Source organism: Pagrus major, chromosome 20, assembly GCF_040436345.1.
Source record: "Pagrus major chromosome 20, Pma_NU_1.0".
NCBI lineage: Eukaryota > Metazoa > Chordata > Actinopteri > Spariformes > Sparidae > Pagrus > Pagrus major.
The window spans coordinates 14,344,815-14,365,098 of NC_133234.1; the positions used below are offsets into that span (position 1 = coordinate 14,344,815).

General features: G+C 40.2%; 2 protein-coding genes across 2 annotated transcripts; both read right to left on the minus strand.

Annotated features, from left to right (window-relative positions):
- Positions 1-9,101: 9,101 nt before the first annotated feature.
- kcnh6b (potassium voltage-gated channel, subfamily H (eag-related), member 6b) lies at positions 9,102-15,640 on the minus strand. Its single transcript, XM_073489723.1, has 12 exons — positions 15,596-15,640; positions 14,947-15,104; positions 13,375-13,800; positions 12,796-13,189; positions 12,136-12,335; positions 11,748-12,000; positions 11,464-11,657; positions 11,165-11,273; positions 10,787-11,053; positions 10,488-10,668; positions 10,062-10,266; positions 9,102-9,475 (listed from the first exon to the last, which is right to left on the minus strand). Exons 2-12 carry the CDS (start codon positions 15,088-15,090, stop codon positions 9,179-9,181), a joined length of 2,670 nt encoding a protein of 889 aa, XP_073345824.1. The 5' UTR covers positions 15,091-15,104; positions 15,596-15,640; the 3' UTR covers positions 9,102-9,178.
- Positions 15,641-16,648: 1,008 nt separating this feature from the next.
- Positions 16,649-19,810, minus strand: taco1 (translational activator of mitochondrially encoded cytochrome c oxidase I). Its single transcript, XM_073490316.1, has 6 exons — positions 19,743-19,810; positions 19,330-19,594; positions 19,134-19,240; positions 18,853-18,980; positions 18,141-18,303; positions 16,649-17,848 (listed from the first exon to the last, which is right to left on the minus strand). Exons 2-6 carry the CDS (start codon positions 19,589-19,591, stop codon positions 17,639-17,641), a joined length of 870 nt encoding a protein of 289 aa, XP_073346417.1. The 5' UTR covers positions 19,592-19,594; positions 19,743-19,810; the 3' UTR covers positions 16,649-17,638.
- Between the last annotated feature and the right edge of the window lie 474 nt (positions 19,811-20,284).

Here is a 20,284-nt window from a genome sequence, read left to right on the forward strand (position 1 = left end):
TCCTCTGGACTCTGAAGAATTCCCTCCGTGCAGGAGGAGACCTCCATCCAAAGAAGAAGAAGGCTCTGCAGATCATCACCAACAGCATGGTCATGACCGTCACCTCATACGTCCCTCCAGTGCTGGCGTACATCATCGGGGATCTGATTATTAGTGATGACCACGTGTATGAATGTTTTGTGGCAATACCTGTCCTGATAACACCGACTGCAGGGAGCGCTATCATGCCTCTGCTCTATTTGGGCAATCTGGGGAGATTGAAGTGCTTCTGCTGTTTGGAGTAACAGGTCAGACGGTTTATAGTGGGTCATGTGTGAAACCATGAGATTTACAGGAGAATCACAAATAATTAGAATTGACAATTATACGGTATAGTAGAAGACAATAAACCTCTAAATAAATCTTAAATAAGATGTATGAGGAAACAAAAACATCTGACCTAAACACCAAAGTTTCCATTAAACTACCATCACCATCAGCGGTATTGTGGCACACCTTTGAGCATTCAAGGCACACTTGTTACCTTCCTGTAGGCGGAAAGTTTTCTCACCTAACCTTACAAATGTAAATAGAAAAGGAGAAAAGTAAAAAAAAAGAAAAATTAATCAATCTTAATCAAAAGAATCATCTTATTCCAGTCATTGATCAAGGGAGCCTCAGAAGCACGGGACAATATGATCATTTCATGTCGACTATCCTGGCAAAAATAACTGTGATTTCTGACATTATTGCAATAATTAACAAAATGTGCTTAAAGCTACTAAAATAGCACTAAAATGTATTAGAATCAGTTTACCTTTCTATTGCATCACAGACAAGACACACATCTTTTATTAGGGAAAAACAATCAACAATGAAACAATTTTAAATCAGATAATCATAAATCATAAGGTCCTCCTGCATTAATAAATGATAAATAAATAAATGGTGTGCACCTCCCTGTCGTTCCTATAGTTTGGAAGCCATAGTACTTCCACACATCCAATTAACTTCTTTTGTGGGGGATACGATGGGCAAAACGAGCCTTCAGCCATGTGACAAGTGTGGGACTTTGGAGTTACTGGAAAGATGCAGGAAATTCAAAATAAATCACAAAATCAATACAGGACTAAACATTAGAGCTAGACAGGTTTTTCAAGTGACTTGTGTAAAGATATTCCCAGTTTATGATGATCCTGATATTAGAACTGTACCAGACGGGCTATCTGCGATACTTCATTACACAAATAACACAAGATATTACCGTGATGTCACAATATACCACACATATTAATGAAAAATACGATTAATGATTTTTTAAGGAAAGAGCTGTAATAGCATGTTTAACTCACCTCCACTCACATACACACATATACATAAATCTATATCCAACATAATTATATTCATGTATCTTGCTCACTTTATATTTTTAATCATTATGTTATTTTTTGCATATATATGAATCTATATATAAATGTCAGTCTGTGTATGATGATCTGGATGATCAGAAAACTGAACTATTTCTTTGACTTATCTCTTGTGCTGTTCCTTATGGACTTCTCTTGTCTTCTTGTGATGCTATAATGCTACATTTCTGGGATCAATCAAAGTCTGATGGTATTTTATTCACTGTAAGAGCATCACGCCAATAGAACGCTGTAATAAATTAGCACAGTATAATACAGTTAAAATCACAATGAATAAAATAAAATGTACAGATGAGATGAACCACTGAAACCGGGAGACAAAAGGAGAAACACAAAACAAACAAACATAACCAATTTTGTCTGTATCTGTTTTTGTTAGACACTCTACAAATCACTTGTTGGAAGAGTACAGTACTTTTCCATCACACGGTTTGCTTTTTCAATATGTAAATGATGTTTGTTTACACATGCACACCTGAACCATGAAAGATGATCTGTATGCCTTCAGAATTTACATTGTAATAGATCATTGTACCTGCAGGACTGAATGTAAATCCATCATGGGGGGGGTGGGGGGGGTTGGGGGATTCGTTCTGTTTTAATTTATCCAGATCATAAGTTAGTGCAGCCACTGTTGTAAAAAATACAAGTATAAGATAATAAGAGTCATACTTGAGTAAAAATGTTAACATCTTAATTTAATAAAAGTAAAAGTCATCCATCCAAAAAGTACTTCAGTAAAAGTCTTAAAGTATCTGTTTTTAACTGTACCTAAGTATCTTTACTTATATTCACATATATGTACTGTACAGTATATTGTGAGTTGACCGATTATCAGGCAATATTCAGCATTTTTTAAATCTGATTGCTGATATAATAAATCTAAAATGTGCTACTTTGGCTCTGATGCAGCGTGCAATCTGCATATTAGTTACTGATGTTTTCAAATAAATGTAGTGGAGCAAATGGTACAATATCTGCCTTCAAAATGCAGTGGAGTGGAAGAATAAAGGAGCAGTGGACCTAAATACTCAAGTAAAGCACAAGTACCTCAAATTGACTTATGTGCAGTTCTTGAGTAAATGTATTAAGTTACATCCCACCTCTGAGTATGGCCTCATACGTTTCCAGGGGTTTCCTGAACCACCTCAGCTGGGTCGTCAGTGTTCACCTCTTCACTACGAAGGAACTGTGGCTCAACGTCAGTGAGCATGAGCAAAACAACTGGGTTCAACAGGTTTATTGTATATTGTTTATGTATACAGGTTCTAAAGTAACACATGCATTTTTTTTTACAGTTTACATTCCACATCGTTATGGGGGGGTGGGGGGTGGGAGCAGATGTTTACCACACATGAAATATGAGAGTAAAAACAATAACATGCAAGAACAACATAACATTAAATAAATAAATGTGTAACAATTTACAATAAAATTACATGAAATAACATTAATTAATGCAGTAATATGCATAAAGTATTGTGTTCAAGTTAACAAAGCTATGAATCCATACATTATTTATACACAGTACATAAGTTGTAAATATTAGTTTATAAAGACTTTATTAATACAATAATTAGTATTAAGTAACTGTTAACAAATGTCTCAGGGATCGTGTTTTTGACTTTACAATAAGGGTCACAAAGAACATTCATCAATGGCTAATTGCAGACAAGTAATGTTTATGCAGTACAACATGCACAGTTATGTATTTGCAGGCTTTATGTCAAAGAATTTCTACATATAGATGAAGCTAATGATGAAGATAATCATTATCCTTAAATAATCATTTATAGAAAACTTTTCTGAATGAAATGGCTTTGTTGGCACTTTCATGACATACATGCTATATAACATCTTTAAATAAGTAAATACCTTAATGAATATGTTATGTAAATCCTTATTAACCATTAATTGATCATCAACAATTATTGAGTGCTCATTATTGACGATTGTTTTAAGAATATTTATTATATTGATAAATAATATATAAATTATTACGATAATACCTTAACTGAAGACCAATAGTAAATGGTTATTAGACACATTAGTTAACTGTTAATTAACTCTTAATGTTTATTATTGTACCCTAATTGTAAAGTGTTGTAAATGCAATCAAGTAAAGAAAAAAATGTTAATTAGGGGGAATATAGGCCCAATCCCAATACACCTCTTGCCCGGTTTCCGTTTCACTTGTGTCACGTCTGGGGATTGGGTGTCCCGATTCATTGTTATTGCTGATGTGGCCATGACAGTCCCACATTTAACCTATTTCACAGTTGCTTTCACTCCTTTTGATGGCGTATGATGCCCAAAATTTAACTAAAGTCCAAAAGGGAATTTGCTGCAGTTGGTACCGCTCCTGTAATAAAAGTGCACATGAGCAGGGTAGGAGCACAGGTTGCTAATGTTAGCTGCTAAACGTCGCTGATGTAAGTAATGTTAGTCTTGTAAAGTTGTCTCCATCAGATAAATGGCAAAAGGCGTTACATAAATACCAGTGACGTCACCTGATGAAGTATGAGGTTCTTGAAGGGTTGTTCCATTTCACAGGGGGGAGATTTCAACCACAACCCCTTGTTAATTTGTCCCGAGGGGCAAGAGAGCACTTGAAAACGAAGGATAGGGGTAAAACTTGGAAATGGGATTGGGCCTAAGACTTCCTGCAGCATCCAAACCTGAAACGATCAAATTTCCCTTGATTATTAATGTGGAGTAAAGGCAATACAGCAGATCCAGAACTAGAAGTAATGGTTACGGGAATACCCATAGTACACATGAAGGTATTGAAATCACTGATCAGAGGTTTCCCTATTGCTACCAGAAGCACTGGAGGAAGGTAAGAGATGACTGTTATCACAAGGCTGTTGATGAGGGTCTGAATGGCTCTTTGCTTCTGCGGGTGGATGTTTTTTCTGCCAGGGTCAGACTTAACAAGTGCATGGAAGATGAAAACATCACAGATTCCAATTATTACAATAGCTATAATAAATGGCACAGTGGAAAACATGGTGAAATATAGGCTGAAAGAAAGACAGAACACAATCCCAGTGGCAGCTGTCAAAGTCCAAATAATGCCAACTATCATGACCCTGGGAGTCAGACTCTTCTTCTTGTGGTAGGTGATTGGATGAACCACAGCCAGGTAACAGTCAAGACAGATAGACGCCATCAGGAGAGGTCTCCCACATGTGTTCAAGGCATAAACAAGGTTCCAAATCGCTTCAAACCTCCAACTCTGCCAGATTAAATGATTTAAAAGTCCAGGTGGGATGAAGGCCAAGAAGACAACATCCATGATGGCGAGGTTCAGTATGAAGAAGTTGTTTGGTGTAAAGGGAGTTCCCCTCCTGTGTGTCTTGAACATGTCCCAGAGGATGGCAACAGAGGCAGGAAGACCAAAAGCAAAGCACAGCATTGTACAAACAGCCCAAGTATATTTGAACCCTGGAAAGTTGTCACACACCTGAAAATCAAATTTTTCCCAGACAAATCCAGATTGGGCAGAGCTGTTGGACAGACTCTTGGAACGAGGATGAATTTCCAGCAACATTATTGAGCAGAGTGGTCCGAGGATAGAAGATCTGAGGGACAGACGACTTTAGAGCATTAAATAAATATATTCACAAACACACGTGCCGACATGCAACAAGCAGGAATGCAATTTTTTCAAAACTTGTCTATCAACGCTGTATGAATTTGTTTGGTTTATCTGTTTTAAATTAAGTCCACACTGGTTGAAACATACCTTTTTATGAGGGTTTGTTGTGCTGCTGTGTCTTGTTGCCGTGATGAAAGTGTGAAACATCTGTGGGAGCTGCTGCAAGTGTTTTGTGAATACAAATCAATCAAATTTATGACCTGATGTCAGTTCTGCTTTTGCAAATGATGTATTTATGGAAAAGAGCACACCTGCAGAGCAGAGTTTGACATGAGCCCAAAGTGAGACAGAAAGACATAAATCTCAAAACCAAAAAGGTCATTGGTGTGACTGGAGCATGGAGATGTTATGTAAGAACCCAACAGCTAAATTACATAAGACAGCGAGCAAGTTCAAAATGAGGTCCCGTGTGGATTTATGTTGTCAATTCTCAGGCTATACACCAATCAGCCACAACAATAAAACCTCTTACAGGTAAAGTGAATTACATTGATCATCTCATGCAATGTTCTGCTGCGAAACCAGGGGTCCTTGCATTAATGTGGGCACCACTTGACACAATTGACCACCCCAAACACCTTTGCAGACCAAGTACATCCCCTCATGGCTACAGGACTCCCAGGTGACATTTGTCCCCCCAGCCAAGACCATGCACCCTGCAACATGGCAAAAATTGCTCAGGATTGGTCCTGGGAACGCAACCACCACGCAACCCACAGGACTCAAAGGTCCTGCCGCCAATGACCTGGTGCCAGACACCACAGGATACCACCAGTGGTCCTTTGTCCATGCCTCACCGGGTCAACAGCAAGTTTGATCTACTGTGAGGCCTCCATGGATTGGAATTGTCTGGGACATCCCATAGATGCTTGATCAGACTGGGACCTGGGACATATGGCCACCAGGTCTTTGTCACGTGCCATAAAGGAGGGGTTGAACTCATCAGGATTACCCAAACGATCGATGTGAACTCACAATAAATCATCCCAAGGGGCACATGAATGTGTGCCAAATGTCATGGCAATCCATCCAGTAGTTGTTAAGACATTTTCTTAAAACCGCAAATGTCAACCTCATGGTGTTGCTTGAGGAAAAGTCAGGTGATTATTATGAAGTCTTCAGGATTCATCCTCTGTGGACTAGGTGTTCAAAATGTTGTGCCATTCCATTTAGTAGATGTTAAGATATCATACAAAATAAGTTATGGGTGGATAAGTCCTAACCAAAGTCATATGGATTTATTCTCTAGAGACTGTGCATATCTGTACTATGTTTCTCAGCTTTCAATCCAGTAGTTGCCAAGGCAGTTCACTAAAAGCCAAAAATGTCAACTTGCTGTTGGCACTGGAGTCAAAGTCAAGGGATCATCACTGTTTAAGGGATTTATCCTCTGGGTGACCATGAATGGCTGTACAGAATGCATGGCCATCCATCCTGACAGGAAGCCAAGTAACAGTCCAAGGAGCAGCTAAAAGCAACATCAAGTCAACAGCAAGTGTAGAGATAGTAGAGATCTATTAAGTAGAGAGAGTGGCAAAGCTTACCACCTCCACTAATTCTTAGAGGGATTCCTGAAGTTATTATCATCTACCAAGATAATTATGTCCAAAAACAGTGTCACATGAACAACACTGTACGATTTTGTCCCCTACTTATTTCATGTTTCACCTGCTCTTGCTTTAATGTTTTTATGTCTTCTCGAATAAGAAAACATGGTGAAAAATATTCTCTATTAGGTCTGTTAGGTAACATTATTTTCTTCCTGTTTAAATAAGATAAATCAATTCAAATCAAACCTCCTGCCCTCCGGCTCTAATCTGGGACATCTCCCAGTTACCGCGGGGCATTGAGGACCCTATACTACCCTATACTGGGAGCGATCAATAAAATCCAGCTGGCCTCCACCCAGCCCAACTGGCTCTCTATCTGCTACAACAACTGGCTTGAAATACTCTGAGCAGTCATGAAACAATAAAACAAACCAGAAACATTGTCAGTTGGATTTACAAGCTGACACTGAAGGCAGTTCTTTGTTCAAGAAGGACTAAGGAAGATTTAGCTCAAGCTCATATCAGGTTCATGTTGATACAGATGATGTGCATAAAGCCTTTTCAACTAGGTGGGAACTTTACTGCTTGATTTTATAATAAAATACCAAGACGTCCTGTATCAGAAACCTCAAACAAGTCTCATGGAACCAAAATACCTTTAGATATGTTGTCATTTATGGACAAGGAACCAAGGTTCAACTGTCTTTAAGCTTTCAGCATGTTGTCTCATGGATACATTTTTTTATAAGCTTCATGGTGCATTATATGTGTAGTTTTACCCATTATGTCATCCTTAACTATGACTTTTTCTGATGCAGCAAAAATGCAGTTAAGCCAGTTTAGAAAGTTGACTGAATGTGGTTTAGTGTCCATGATTTCAATTTCAGTTTGTTTTTTTAAAATATATTTATAACATGTTATGAAAAGCATCTTTGTTGAGATACATTAATTGTATGTGGTAACAGTTAACAAGTATTAATTGATCATAATACAAAATGTTTTTGGAGCATCAATCATTTTTAGTAATATCAACATTAATTTTTTTTGTACAGAAATAAACCATCCATGACAGGTTTAACAATTATACAGACGTTTTACATTTACACAACAGTGACATGACTCACCAATACATTGATAAGAAACTATAGCACAGATTTACAGCTAGAAATGATAGGTTGAGAAGGTGTAGTCTCCAAGTGTAATACTGAGAAAACAGTGCCTGAATCACAAAGCTTAACACGATAGAGGATCTTACATTTTTGTCAAACAGCCTGTTGTGACGTTGGGATTATGATGGGATGTGGGAGTGAAGTTATTTCTTACCTGTTGCAGGTGTGTCAGTATGGGTTTAGGATGTGTGATTGTTGTTGCTGTCTATAAGTTTTAAAAAAACAACAAGAAAAACAATGGAGTGGCAGCTATATCGGCCAATAATTAAGTAGAAGATGTAATACACAAATGCCAGAGATATGTTTGCTGGAATTTAGCCATTACACAGTTTATGCACCAGAGAGCACTGACAAAGTTATTATGATTATTATTATCAATGAATTGTCCCATAAAAATTTCTTGGTCACCTTTCTTTATTAAACAAATTCAATGGATCCCTGCGATGGGATGTGTTTTTGTTTTTAAAAAAAATTAACATCAGCCCATATAGTGAGATCAGAATGCTTTTAAAGAAGAGTTTGACATTGTGGAAAACACTTATTACTTACTTATTACTTATTTTTTTTGCTGAGAACTAGATAGGAAAATGTATATATTTGTAATGCCTGTATACTATGAAGCTACAACCAGCATTCAGTTAGCAGAGCTTAACTTAGCATAAAGGCTGGAACAGGAATAACAGTTAGCCTGGTTATATGAGGGGTTATGAGGTGGAATATTTCATGGATCGATACTCTTTAGCACTGAACTGTAGAGGTTTTGTAAGGTGGATTATATTTAAATATTTACCTGTTTCCATTTGTTGGCCTAAGCTAAGCTAACCAACCAGAGTGGCATCAATCTTCTCATTTAACTCTTGGCAAAAAAAAAAAAAAAGCATATTTACCAAATTTTGAATTTCCTTCACTCTCACTTAATAGCAGTAATGGCCTCACAAATCCAGCACTGGTCAGGCTCTTGTCTTTGGGTAAAAGCTAGGAAAGTAGCTAGTTAGTAGGCTAGGAAACAATTACTCAGGATTAAATGTGACAAGATTGTAATGGCATTCAATATTTAATGACCCGGGATGTAACAAAAAGATGTATAAAAGGACTCTGAGTTGTCAAGAAAATGTGTTCACTCTTAATCACACACTTTAAGTAAGCAATTGTCCATTAAAAAGTATGATGCCTGTGTTGTAATCCCCTCTGATTTAATGTAATCCGGTGTCAATGCTATTACATGGAAATCCTTGTAGTCGGCTGATTTTGAGACACCAAATGTCCAAATGTGTAATGATACCTGAATCGCAGATTAGTCACATGGGTCCGTCAAGAGACTCTTTAAGTAGCAGTGTATTACTACTTTCAAAGTTATGTTGGTTGTCAGGAAAAGTCTTTTACTGAAGGTCTTCAGATGACAGGCAGCACAGGGTCTGAGAGGTGTTTCTGGATGTCAGCCAGCCCTGAGGTGATGTCCAGGTTTCCCGGCAGTGAGGGGTAGCGGAGGCTGCCGCACAGTCTGGGATTCTCCATGAGGGAGGGTTTGACTGAAGGCTGGGGTGGCTGTTGAGCCAACCCTGTTTGGGTCTCGGTTTCAGGGGTGACGGTAATGAACATGGCGTCGTCTGAGGCCACAGTCACATGGATACCGCTGGACAGTGACTCCTGGGACTTCTTGGTGAATGTAAGATCAGTCTGGATAGAGCTCTAAAGTAAAGAAACATTTAAAGGTTATAAAAAAAAGCCTAGAAAGAATCTGACTGTTTGCAGTCAACACAGTAATCTCTATAAACACATAACTGCATATGAACGCAGAATCTGTAGGCAAGGGACGAGATTATTCTGGTTCTGGTTTCCATTTGAGCGAGCTTTGGTTGCATTCAGGTAAATACAGTCCATGTGGAAAGAAAAAGGGTGTAACACATTTGCCAAAATGCAATCTTGGGACCCATCAGCTATCATCTGACAGTTTAGCATTTTATTAACTTTTTTAAAAATTATTAGTCTGCATTCATATGCTGACATCTGTTCAACTAGATTGGCCAAGATATCATTCCTGCACCTTGAGTTGCTAATCGGACTGTAATTAATGACCTGCACATGGAAGAGGAAGTCTTGGCTCGGATATTTGTTATTCGATATCCACATATCTCACACCAGAAGCCCCAAAACACTGGTCGTTGCCCCCAGAGGCAAATTTCTCATCAGACGATAACTGATGGGTTCCAAGATTGGCAACACAGTAACTGGCATCTCTCTATAAGTTTCACTGTCTCACTGGTGTTTTCTATACCTGTGTGGGTGCTCGACTGTCCATCTTTATGGTGGAAACAGGGTACATGCTGTGCAGCACTGGGGTCCCAGTTCCGAACAGGCCAGGTGAGTTGGTAGGGAGGGTGCTAGACGATACAGTGCTGTAAGCAGGAGGTACAGGGGCCATCTGTCGCTGGAGAAGCTGGAGAATAACGTTGATGTCGGCTGTCATGCGAGTCTCCAGTCTGGGGATTCAAGAAACGATGATAATAACAGATGCTATTAAAATAACTCGTGTCAGCAGTGCTTTCCAAGAAACTTCATTCCAGCCCTCATGAGTAGTCACAAGCATTGGCCTAATTTGTGATACTTGAAAGAGCATCCAGGAGGTCCTAAATATTATGTTCCTCCTCCTCTGCATTGGAAAGAAAAACTAAAAACCAGCTGAAGAAAACATTAAATTCACCTGTTGAGCTGTGAATGTAAAGTCTCAAGTCGAGACTCTAGCTCACTGGGCCTTTCTTCTGTGAAAGGTGGTGGGTGGTATGAGTTGCGGACAGAGGAAGATCGCCAGGCACGATTGGAAAACTGTTGTGGCTGTCGATCTGGCCAGTATCGATACATTCCTGGGATATTTAAAGAGGAATCTGACGAAAATAAAAAGAGAAGAAAGTGTTGAAAATCTTTAATCCTTAATTTGAGAGGAAATGGGAATATCAAAGAGATTTTGTAGTAACACATTGACAGCAATCAAGATCCAGTTACCTTGATGGCCAACATCCAACACTGCTTCCCTCCCCACTGAGGTGCCACTCGGGGTCAACAGCTGCACTACAGGCGGGTAGTCCCGTCTGGCATCATCTGGAGGGTAAAGCTCTACTTTGGCACTGTGAGCAAGAGGCTTAGCCAGGTCTTCACTTGACTGGGAACGTGGGGATCCGCAGCTACAGTGGTCATCCCAGTGGGCCTGAGGAGGTGAGTGACGATGACGGAAGGACTGGAGGGGGTACGAGTCTTCATGATCAATTCCATCTGTTCACAGGAAGGCATTCAATTACTCTGTTATATCGACCTGATTTAAGGTGTCGTATGTAAAAGCCTTGTATGCAAAAGCCTGTTTTACTATGATACTAGACGTCTCACCTGGCCTGATTCGGCAGTCCAGGGAATGCATTCTGTGTCTTGGCTTGTGGCGATAACCGCAGTCGTCACCAGAGTCATCAGTTGTTATTATTGGTGGTTCTTGATCAGCCTGATGAACACAGAAAGGACAGGATCACATACAAGAGATCTGTTATCTTTGGGTGAGCATTTTATGCATGTATTAGACACATACAGTAGCGTGATGACGGGGAATCACATGCAACAAAGATCTCCAGCCTGACATAAACCATCAAATCGTAAAGATGTAATTCTTTGTCTGTAACGGACTGCCAACATACATCTCTCAGGTCAAAAGTTATCTCCAGATTCCTCCAGAAGTTGTCTGCAAAGCTGGGGTAGATATCAAGGATCTCCAGCAGGTCGTCCCTCTGGATGCGGTGCAGATCACAGTAGGTGATGGTGTGGACGTCTGAATTTGACTTCCCTGGCTCGTCATACAGGTGGATGGGTTCTCCAAAGACGTCATTCTTTTCTGCAAGAGCATGAGCATTCTTTTAATTCAAGTAGTGTTTTTGGAGTATTTTTGAGACGCCACACCAAAATTGTGGTTAGATGGTTTTACCTAATATGGCAACCACCACATCATCTCTGATGACCTGAATGGAACCACGTGAGATGAAGAAGAGAGAGTCCAGGATGTCTCCGTAGTGGATCAGAACATCTCCTGGAGGAGCGTGGACTGTCTTGAACCTCATACCCAATGTGCGCAAGCAGGCTTGACTGCCTCCGTGGAAAGCCTTGATGTTTTGTAGCAGAGATCTGTTTAAGTGCAAGCAGATGTCTGCCTGCAAAGACTCTGGAAATCCCTTCAACACCTGCAAGACAAAACCATCAGCATATCAGTAGTTAGATACAAAACAGGGGTACTGACATACCTTGACAACAGTTACAGACTAAGGTAGGACTTTTGATGAAAACAAGTACACTCTATTCTGTCGCTTTTTACTTACAGCATTCATGTCAATGCCATTTGTGTAGGACCAGGCATGCTGAAAGTACTCCTCCAGCCTTTGGCGAAGGCTACCTGGGATTTGGTGAAATCGGATGAACTCTTTGACTCGCAGCATCTGGGTGTGGTAGCGAGTTGTACCGGTGTAGAGACGCTGGATGATGGCTGACACATTCCCAAATATGCTGGCATACATGAGAGCTGAGACAGAAGAACCAATGAGGACAATGAAATTAAATGAGGCTTTGCTGACTGTGGCATTTGATTTGCAATATGTGTTGCCTTTGGGTTTATGTTCTGTAGATTAAGGGAATGTACAACAAGGAGAAGGAATGGAAGGTAGTCTTAGCTTTTATGGGAGAGCAGGGAATGTTTTTTAAAGTTTTTGTACCCCACTTACTCCATTTAAATATAATTTCAGCCTTTGTGTTGTCTCAAGTGTTGACAAGTCTTACTTTATTACAATATCAAGGTTAAATGTTAAGGTTAAGATTGTAATTAATGGTGAATGGGATTGTACCAGTGCTGGGACTTCATATTAAATTATATTGACATATTGGGTGGAAGGTATTGCAGTTACTTTAGGGAAACATAAGGTTGAGATCCACCCGACCATCCCAATAATTTTTTGTACAGTTCCAAACAATATTGTTCAACTCACAACCAATGACCATGACGCAGATGGAGAAGATCTTCTCTGAGTTGGTGTTTGGAGAGACATTACCGAACCCCACGCTCGTCAAACTGCTCAAGGTGAAGTAAAGCGCAGTGACGTACTTGTCTTTGACTGATGGCCCGGAGGAAGTGTCACTGTCGTTGTACGACTTTCCAAGTTGTTCGGCCAGGTTGTCCAGCCAACCAGTCTCCGTGTACGGCCTCTCCACAAAGCCAATGGCGTACCAAATGCAGGCAAGCCAATGGGCGATGAGCACAAAGGTGCACATAAGCAAGAAGAGGACAGCAGCCCCATACTCAGAATATCGGTCCAGCTTTCTTGCTACACGAACCAATCGCAGCAGCCGAGCTGTTTTCAGCAGACTGGTTAAGGTTGCCATCTTTCCATTAACAACAAGAAAGAGGATGTTAGGAAGGGAATGACCATTCAATTTACAGAAGCTTTAGAGAACTTTACAGAAATCATTTGTGTCACTTGAGGACAGTTTAATTACATGTTATAATATATGTGAACTAGAGTTCTTCTGAATAAATTTAAGTAATATAATTTACAGAGAGTTCTTACCTCATCAGATCCAGATCTGAAAATGAGAAGGTCAAAAGGGATGGCTGCAAACAGATCAATAGGGAACCAGCTTTTGATATAGTGTTTGGCTATCCGGCTCGGCTTTGTGACCACCTCGTCATTGTGGTCCACGTACGTTGTGCGAAGGTTGATGACTATATCCACAATAAACAGCACGTCCACCAAAAGGTCCGCCACATTCAGGGGGTTACATGTGTAGCCACACCTCCTTTGACGTATATCCCCGTGTTCATCCAAGAGGAAGGCAGCTGAATAAGGAGTGAAAACAGCTGTGTAGAGGACCAGGAGGAGAATAATCCAGTCCCAAAATGCCTTGAAGGGGCTGTAGTGAAGCAAGATCCACCATGTTGTGTCTGGCACCTCAAGTTTGTACTCAGGCAGGACATCAGACTCCAAAGAAAGCACCTAAACGTGAAGAACTCATCAGTATGCAGTGAATCTGAATATTGTCTTTGAAGGTTCTTTCATTATGTATCATCCTGACTTACTGTTTAGTGTCATTTTAATGCATTTGTATGAATGCTTTTGCGTTAACCAATCATACAACTGCAGCTCTTCTCCTTTTACACAAAGCACATTAATCATTGCTATTGCAAGTTAAACAAAAATATTCCTTAAGACAAAACTCTTTCTCTCTGAACTAATACTAACCAACAGACCTTTCTAGAGGACACACTCTTTCGACGAACACTTTTGCGGAGGCTTCGTGCTCTGGTATTGCGACCACGTAGGTCCGACAAATCCTTGACCATCCTGTCATTGGCAATGCTCAGCTGAGGCAAGACTTGGATAAAGATTACATCCAGACGGTACAATTACATCAGATATTTCAAAAACTGCGAGGGGGAAGCCAAAACAATAGTGTCCTGTAATCAAAAATGTCCAAGAGCTGACTGAGTGCAGGATGCTGGTGGGCTGGAGGGCTGTACTGATGAGTTGGGCGTCACAGTCACATAACTGAGTTCATGTGCTGCCACAGTCCTCGTGTTCTCTTTAGCCCAATTTCAAATTAATATTCGCTGCCAGGACAGATCTCATTGACCTTGCAAACAGATAGATCCATCAGGTAGATAGATAAATAGTTAGATAGATATATAGACAGCAATCAACAAGTGACCCCGTGCAGCAAGGTCACGGGTCGTTGCAAACACTTGCATTTGTTTCACATTCACCACACACCACTACACAGAGGCACTGATGCAGAATACCGAGCCCCAGGGCTCCCGCAGTAACAGCAGTAGGTCTGAATTGAACTGTGGCTTCACACCCAGAAGAAAAACATCAAGCCACCAAACCACCTACTGATTTTTCCACTAGCAGGTTAATTAACAGCAGTCTATCTGGGAGCCTCTTCATTTCTTAGAAATCAGCAATGACTAATGAGCACTCTTTAATGGCGGACTGGACCTGGCAAGCAGTGAATGCATAATCAGGCATTACAGTCAGAAGCTTTTTACTTAAAATTTGATTGCAAATGGCTAAGTTCATTCAATTAGATCTCTTAAATAGGACTTCCTCGCTCTCAGTCATGTGAGGTTCTCGACCCCGTACCTGCGTGACCTTCTCTGTGACGTTCTGAGAGCGGTCCTTCACCTTGGAGGGGCTGAGCAGCTCCATCCTCGGAGTTGGAGGTGAGCAGCATTCGGGGCCCCTGCTGGCTGGTCCGCCACTCTTAATAAGGTCCGAGTCAGACATGGAGCTCTGCTTGCCTACAGGTGATCAGAAGAGCATGATTGGATTCACATTTAGGCCGATGAGAAGCTAAGCAAGTTGTGTTTTTTCCTTGATTTTCTTTGACTTCACCCTTGGGCGAGGGTTAGGGTTAGACATTTGGCTTACTACTGTACCACTATTACTACAATTATGGTATTCAATAGCACGGTTTGCTCCATTACAGTGCTCATGATGTTGTTTTCTTGTTAAACTGGACTTGAACTGTGGATACCTTCAATTGTATTTGTGTCTCAATAATGAATGCAAAAAGGAACCACTCAGTGACGTTTAATATTATGTTTATTGCCTCCCCTTAACAAATTCCTCTCTGCTCTCATTTCCCAGAATGCCAATCTAACTGTGCCCCTCCCAAAAATACTTTGCACTCAAATACTGGACAGTCTCAATATCACAGTGTTACTGCATTGGGAAGGCAGTCTTACAAAAGTCTCTCTGTCCAAAGTGAAAGTAAATAAACACGACATACCTGATTTGAATCCAAAATGTCAGATCCTTCTTGGTCTTGACCTCTAGGCAGCCATGACTCAAACATCCATCCTTCAGTACACTTTTTTGGACTGTTTCCAAAGACATTCACTCTCCTCCTTCATGGTTCACATTTAGGCAAAACAAATGCAATTCTTTCAATCAGACGTCGATGTTGAACTCTCCACTCTGGCACGGGGCAGAGGACTGGCCTGCAGCTCGCATGTTGCCGCGCAACATTCGCCAACACTGGAAACCAATCAATGCCATGCTATAGCTGAGAGGAAGTGACAGCAAGGTCGATGACGTGCATTGATAAACAAAGTAAATGGGCTCCGAGCCATTACACTGGACTTCCACATTAACATCGTATTATCATTTCAACGTTCTTCTTTGCAATTTAGTTTAGTGTGGTGGGTTTAAAATATAGTTCAGGCTGTGACATACATGACACTGTTGTGTACCAAACAAAGTTGGCCTGCTGAAGGTATAGTACCCGCTCAATATGTTGCATGCATACTGTTAATGTGGAATCATATTGACTGCAATGTTGGCACTACAGTAAGATCAGTGGGTAATGACCCGTGATGACATTAGCTCAACATGTCCTTGAGCTGTAACCTTCAGCCAACTGTATTATTCAATGTTTTTAAAAAAACAATGACACTTTCATTGGCAAAAATGTGTTTTTCTTCTTGTAACTTTACCTGGATTATTTAGCTTCATTCTGCAGAAGTTCAGCGGTCTGTTTTCACATTAATCTGCTGACAAAGAAGTTTCTCTGTGCTCACCTTAAATCTGAGTTTAAGGCTAGCATGATCACGACTGGTTCGCAGGAAGTCACGTAACTCATATATTCTATGTGAAGTGAAAACATGAAACCTCCAGAGTAAATGCACTGAGAATGGACTTTTCAGTAGGAGTAGGAGGCATCTTATTCAACAGTGAAGGGGAGACAATACAGGTTGAAACATTTCCTTCATACACTGGTCAATTTTGAGGCTACTTTGCTTCCATGTCATCTTTCAGACCAGTAAAAGAAAAACATCCAAAATACACATGTAGGTGTTTTAATTCAGATTTCTCTTCTGAAATGCATCCAAATTAGTGCATATTTATCAAGATAATACCTAATTTGCATATTTAAACATGTCATACAAAAAGGTTAGTGGTTAATTGTCTTGATGTAGGAAATCAACTGCAGAAGTTTCATGGTTATATCTACTCGTGATTTTTTTTACCCTATTCACCAAAATGTGTGCCATTTAAGGCCAGTGTTTCAAAGCAAGTGTTTTCTCAGAACTTGAGCCAGAAATCTCGATTTCAGTAGCACTTACATACACCTAACTTTCCAATTTTATTCATATCAATATTCTGAGGGTTTTTACAGAAGTGTTTCTTAATGTTGTTCTCCAAAAATGGAGAAAGTAGATTTTTTATGGCTGATAGTATTTTCTGGATTGACGAAAAGAAATAATTTGCAATTTTCAATTGCAGAAAACTTGTAACATAAAAATATCTTAATTGTCTTGACCTAAGTAATCAACTGGGGAGGTTTCATGGAGATATCAGTAGTTAAATTTGTATCCTCTTCACCTGGAGTGTCATCTCCTAAACTTTTGAAATAAAGGAGAAGTTGCATATTCATAGATTCTTATAGAAGATAAAAAGTGGATATAACTTTAATATCTTTTTAAGAGGTAACTGAACTTTTCTGTGGAAATCCATATCAGACAATTTATTTTTCATACTTTCCACAGCCTTTGTGTTTCCACAGCATTTGCCAACATAGAAATACGGATGGGTAAACTGGACAGTGGTGGTAGAGGTTCCCATTGATGGCCTCTACATGCTTGAGGCCAGCTGTTAATGAACCTCTGGCAAGTGAAGTCTCTCAATAGAATATATTTAAGAAAAGGACCACACTCATATTTCCACATTGATAATGATGAGCAGTAAGCAGTACAGCGCATCTGTTGACAAATCCTTCCTCTGCAAAATCAGACACTCCACATGTGAGATATTCAGTGTCCAGGCAGCGTGCTCAGCTGTCCGCCTGAATGTTGTCCCACACTCGGACTACATCTGGGCAGTCACTGAGAGCTTCTATGAGCGTTGAAGCAGCATTCAGATGGTCCTCATCAAGAGATAAGAGGGTGCGGGGAATAAACTCCAACCCGGCGGACGTAATCGGCATTCCCTGCTGCTCCAATGAGACTCGCACCTTTCCCATGTCCATCATGTCACAAATAAACTGAGGAGAGAGAAACAGATCAAAATATTAGTTCAACTGTGGTTGGGATGCAACTTATTATTCATTGTAGTCATTAAATACATTTTTCATAAAACGCTTAGTGTATAAAAAGTACGGAAATAAACAAAACATTGTGGTCAAGCTCAAACAAGTTTCTCTGCCAGTCTGTGCGAGAATTTTTATCCAAGTCTCACCAGCCCACCGTGATGGTCCAACACCGGCCTCATTCCCATCACTTGCTGTCGTTAATTGTATCCCTAATATACACACAAGATGCCTCTCCATGTCTGACCTTTAGGAGGGGCTGCTCCTCCTCATCCTCAGCCTCTTGGACATCTTCAGCTCCCACCTCAATGGCCAGCTCCAGAGCTCGCTCTATCGAGACGTTCTGCCCCGGCACCACTACCGCCCCCCTCTTTTCAAAGTTATGCCGCGCTCCGTCTGACAGCATCCCTCTGTGGATGATACACCTCAGTTAAACAACATACCATAACATTTAACCATATGGGTGATCATAAACCAGTTATGGGTTTTTGTTTTCATTCGGTTTTTAGTTTAGTTTTTTGTTTTGTTTTTGTTGTTTTTTGCCAAGAGACAGACAACATTTTGTGCACTTTCCTCTGTGACACACATCATTATGATTTAAAACTTTTTTAATTAATAAAAGCATAAAATTAAGATGTTAGATGTATTATGTTGCGTGTTGTTTTTTTTATGCCTGCTGTAATCTAGCTGTCTGTTTTCCTATTTTTCTTTGCATCTGTGCCAGCAGCTTCTTATCCAAGACAAAGTTGTTTGTACAGGGACATCTAGTGGCTACTGCAGTTTGTATGCCAGCTACTGCACCAACCTCCATTACCAATACACTAATATTACCATGCATTCTTCCCCTATATTGCCCTGGATATCTGATCCGTGCACAGTGATACTGCTGCATTTACTGATGTACATTAGTATTTTGGCTACAGTCACAACAGAGTCAAGTAATAGGAAGCCAGACTGACCCATTCTTGGTAAGCAGCCGTTTAATATCCTGCTGGCTGCGTGAGTGGTTTTCAGTCAGGGCCTCGATGAGCAGCAGACACCCACCGGGCCCCCGAGCTTCAAAAATGTGCTGGGACGCTGGTTTGCCCTTTGGAGAAAAGACATGGATGAGAGACTGAGAGAATCTATGCCGAGGAGTTCAGATGTCTTTTGCTGACCCTGAGCTTCTTAAGACACCTTTTGTTGTTTGTTTTAAATTAATTATCACTCATTCATGAGACAGTATGTGTTGTCAACGTACCGCAGCCTTTATTGCAGTCTCTATGGATGCTTTGGGCATGTTCTTGCTTCTGCACTGCTCCAGTATCTGAGCTAAGTTTATGTTCATGTCTGGGTTAGGTCCACCCTCTGCAGAAGAAGGCAAAAGTAAAGTAAATCACTAATAACAAAAAAAACCCCACGAGTTTCTTTTCTTTGAGCAAGTTGTTTAATCTCACCTCTCACAGCTATCCTTATCATCATAGTAAGCTTCATGAACACCTTGCTCCTCGCCTCATCTTTAGGTCCCTTGATGTTCTTCACCTTTGACCACTTGTTGTGTCCTGCACACGAGGCGGCGCTCAGCTGCAGCGCCCTGACAGGACAGCTCCTCCGCGGCGGGAGGACGGACTCTGCCGGGGCTGGGAACCTGCCTGAGGTCGTGGCCAGAGTCCCGGGGCGCAGGGTCCGGAGAGCCCGCAACACCGCCGCCCCCGCCATGCCCTTCACACACACACACACACACACACACACACACACACACACACACACACACACACACACACACACACGCAGCAGGTAAGACCTTTAACTCTATAAAACAATAATTTTCTTATCGATAAATATATTAAATATCCTAATGTTTGCTCACAGTTTGACAAGTCAGGAGAGCACGCAGCTGCCGCCGTCCTTGTTGTGAACCCGGCACTTCCTGGTTGTGATGACGTCAGAAATCGTCCTTTCAAAATAAAAGAAATAAAAAGAAAAAGAAAAAGAAAGTAACGGTCTACTGAATTTGTCCTATATTATTTTATTTGAGTCAAATAATTGGTCTACATATCAATTTCCATAAGTGTTTGTAAATTATGAGTTTATTTTAACCTGCAAAAAAAATTATTTAACTCAAAACATTTATTATTAATAATAATCATAATAATAATAATAATAATAATAATAATAATAATAATAATAATATGTTGTTGTTGTTGTTGTTGTCGTCATATTTTTATTTTGTCTGTGTAATGTTATTTGAAATTATTATTATTATACTTTGTCATTCTAAGTTTCTATAGTCATATGGTATTATTCTGTGTTTTGTATGTGCTGTGACTAAATAAAAATACACAATTATTTATATTGAAATAAATCAGATGTGTAAGATAAAGAGCTGGGATCATGTCATACATGTTTTCT